The sequence below is a fragment of the Apis dorsata genome, unplaced genomic scaffold (genome assembly GCF_000469605.1).
Source record: "Apis dorsata unplaced genomic scaffold, Apis dorsata 1.3 scaffold_137, whole genome shotgun sequence".
In the NCBI taxonomy this organism is placed as follows: domain Eukaryota; kingdom Metazoa; phylum Arthropoda; class Insecta; order Hymenoptera; family Apidae; genus Apis; species Apis dorsata.
In genome coordinates, this window is record NW_006263429.1 from 771,778 (window position 1) to 774,996 (window position 3,219).

Here is a 3,219-nt window from a genome sequence, read left to right on the forward strand (position 1 = left end):
AAATTGAATATTAAAAATATTTTTTATATTATATTTATTTTTTAAAAGTGATTAATAAATAAATTTATTATTGATAAATTAATTCTTTTCTTATAAATAAATTATTATATTATTTAGATAATATGCTTATTATTTTATGTAAATATAATTATACTTTTACTATATTAAATAAAATAAATAAGATTCAAAATATTATGAAACTTAATGATTAAAATATTATAATAGCAATAAAAATAAATGTAATATATAAAATTAAATGTAATATAAAAACGAAATATAACATGAAATAATAATTTAATAAGATGAATGATAGATAGATATTATTAAAAGATAATTTAATTTGTTAAAAAGTTATTTTCATTAAAATAAGAATTATTATGTATTATTATATTTATCTGAAATATTTCATTATATGTATATAACAGATAATAAAAAAGAATATTTAAATTTAAATGAAGTTAGAAAAAATTGTATTATTATAATACAATATAAAAATATTGTATTATTTATTAAAAATCTACACTTTATAAATTCTTATTGCTTTGTTATAATGTATAAATAACAAAAAAAAAAAAATATAATAATATTAGTTCGTTAAATTTTAATAACCTTGAAAAAGAATAAAAGAAAATGTTATGATAATATTAGGTTATGTTTAAATTATATTTTAATTCTTCGTTGCCGTTTAATATAATATTTCATTATATTAAAATTATTTTATAATTTTTTATTAGTATTTCTATAATATTCTTAAGATTTATAAATATAAAATTGCATAAAGATATTATATCAGAATATATTTAAATTATATATATAAAATATTTATGTAAAGTAAATAAAAATATTTGAATATTTACAGTTTTATTTATTTACAAGTTTTGAACATCAGACCCAAGTATTATATACAGATGAATTATTTATGATATATATCTACTATAAAGGTCATAAATTAATCACATACGTACATAAATATATGAGTCGTAAACCTAATACAAGAAGTAAATAAGTATGTATGTATAATAATTTAAATTCATATAATTCAAATTTAAAATCTATAATTTGAATAGTTTTTTTAAGCATTTAAATTAAGAAAGAAATAACTATGGATTCAACATTATGTTTACCTTCATCTAAAAAAGAGATTGAAGAATTAATAGAAAAAACAAAAGATTGGGCACTCATGCATGGAATGTGTATGAGATCTAAACAAAATTTTAATAGAAATGTCCTACAATTTGCACCATTTATTCTAATGCCATCTCCATTTCCTAGAAAAGAATTTATAAATGCTTGTCAGATTCAAGTAATATTAAATATGCTTATACATAGAGTTGCTCAAGATTATAATTTTTTAAAAGAAACTTTAGAAGAAACAATTAAAGTTGATAATTTTACTAAAGAATTATTTGAAATTTGTAAAATTATAAACAATGAAGGAGGATCAGTACAAAAAATATCTCTTGGTATATTACGTTCAGACTTAATGTTGGATACAACTTGTCCAGAAAAAGATAAAAATAAGAATATATATTGTTGTTGGAAACAAGTTGAAATAAATACAATTGCATCTGGCTTTGGTTGGTTAGGACCTGCTTCAACTGAATTACATAAGTTTGTTTTAAAAGAGCTTGGTTATCATAAAGAAATAAAAAATCTTCCAGAAAATAATGCATTACAAATAATATGTTCAAGTATGATTAAAGCATGGATGATGTATGGAAATCAACAGTATGTTTCTTATTAATATTTTTAATAAAAAAAAATTGAATTTGATATATAGTTAAATTTAAAAAAAAATTTAATTAACATATTTTAATATTCAATTTTATCTCTTGCAGAGCAGTAATTTTGTTTGTCATTGAAGATATTACATATAATATTTGTGATCAACGTTTTCATGAATTTGAAATTAGAAAACAAAATCCAAATGTCAGAATCATTCGTAGAAATTTAACACAATTAACAGCTACTGCTAAATTGGGCTACAAGAAAGAATTGATAGTAGATAATTATATTGTAGCTGTAGTGTATTACAGGTGTGGTTATGAACCTGGACAATATCACACACAAAAAGAATGGGAAGTAAGATTACTAATAGAAAGATCTTTAGCAATTAAATGTCCTACTATTCAGTATCATTTAGCAGGAACTAAAAAAGTTCAACAAACTCTTGCAAAGCCAGGTGTAATTAGTAGATTTTTAAAAAATGAAAAAACATGTGCAGAGATTACAGAAATATTCACTGGTAAGTGAATTATTTTATTAGTAATATATGATACTGAAATATGAATTGAAATATTATATTATTTTGTATAGAACTTTATGGATTAGACTTTGATGAACATGGAGATGCTGCTATAGAAATGGGAATCTCAGACCCACATCGTTTTGTATTAAAACCTCAACGGGAAGGAGGTTGTAATAATAAATATGGATTAGATATAAAACATTTCTTAGAATCTGTAAAAAATAAGCAAGATAGAGTAGCTTGGATTCTTATGGATAAAATTCATCCTCCAATTCATAAAAGTTATATGGTTAGACCTGAAATTAATATAGATACTGAATTGCAAGAATTAGTTTCTGAATTAGGAATCTTTGGTGTTATAATAGCAGATGAAAATAATGTATATGTTAACAAACAAAGTGGTCATATGTTACGAACAAAGTTAGCTACTGCTAATGAGGGTGGTGTTGCAACAGGATTAGGTGCATGTGACAGTCCATTTTTAGTAGATTAAAAATGAAATCTTAACTATTAATAATACATAGAATAATACATTAAATAAAATTTTATTTTATTATAATGACTATATTGAACCATTAACTAAAATCAAATTTAATTAGTTTATATAGCATAATATTTATACATAATATTTCTAATATCCATTCTAATATTCATCTATATCATAAATAATTATTTATATATAAAACATCCATTTAAGTATTTTTTATATATCCTTTCTTTCAATTAAATGTAAAGTTAATATTTTTTTATGTTTTAATTTTACACTTATATTTCATACATAATACATAATATATTATTAATATTTTTCTTCTAGGTAATATTAATAAATATGTATTTATATATATTATATTTTTTATGTTTATATTTATATATTTTATTTGATTAAATATTAAATTTTTTTTAAATATTGATTATAAATAATTATAAATTAATTATAATGGATTATAAGTATATTTTATTATATCCTTTTA

General features: G+C 19.8%; 2 protein-coding genes across 2 annotated transcripts in view; both read left to right on the top strand.

Moving 5' to 3' along the window:
* Positions 1-3,219, top strand: part of LOC102675813 (required for meiotic nuclear division protein 1 homolog) — a 6,910-nt gene that overhangs the window by 1,739 nt on the left and 1,952 nt on the right. The window lies entirely within an intron of this gene.
* On the top strand, positions 887-2,756 carry LOC116185247 (glutathione synthetase-like). Its single transcript, XM_031509314.1, has 3 exons — positions 887-1,728; positions 1,839-2,245; positions 2,317-2,756. Exons 1-3 carry the CDS (start codon positions 1,103-1,105, stop codon positions 2,739-2,741), a joined length of 1,458 nt encoding a protein of 485 aa, XP_031365174.1. The 5' UTR covers positions 887-1,102; the 3' UTR covers positions 2,742-2,756.

What these genes read in the sequence shown, in the direction of transcription:
- LOC116185247 (XM_031509314.1), top strand. Translation starts at nt 1,103, where the DNA reads ATGGATTCAACATTATGTTTACCTTCATCTAAAAAAGAGATTGAAGAA. An exon ending in ATGATGTATGGAAATCAACA is followed by an intron (nt 1,729 to 1,838) that starts GTATGTTTCTTA and finishes TATCTCTTGCAG; the next exon opens with AGCAGTAATTTTGTTTGTCA. An exon ending in GATTACAGAAATATTCACTG is followed by an intron (nt 2,246 to 2,316) that starts GTAAGTGAATTA and finishes TATTTTGTATAG; the next exon opens with AACTTTATGGATTAGACTTT.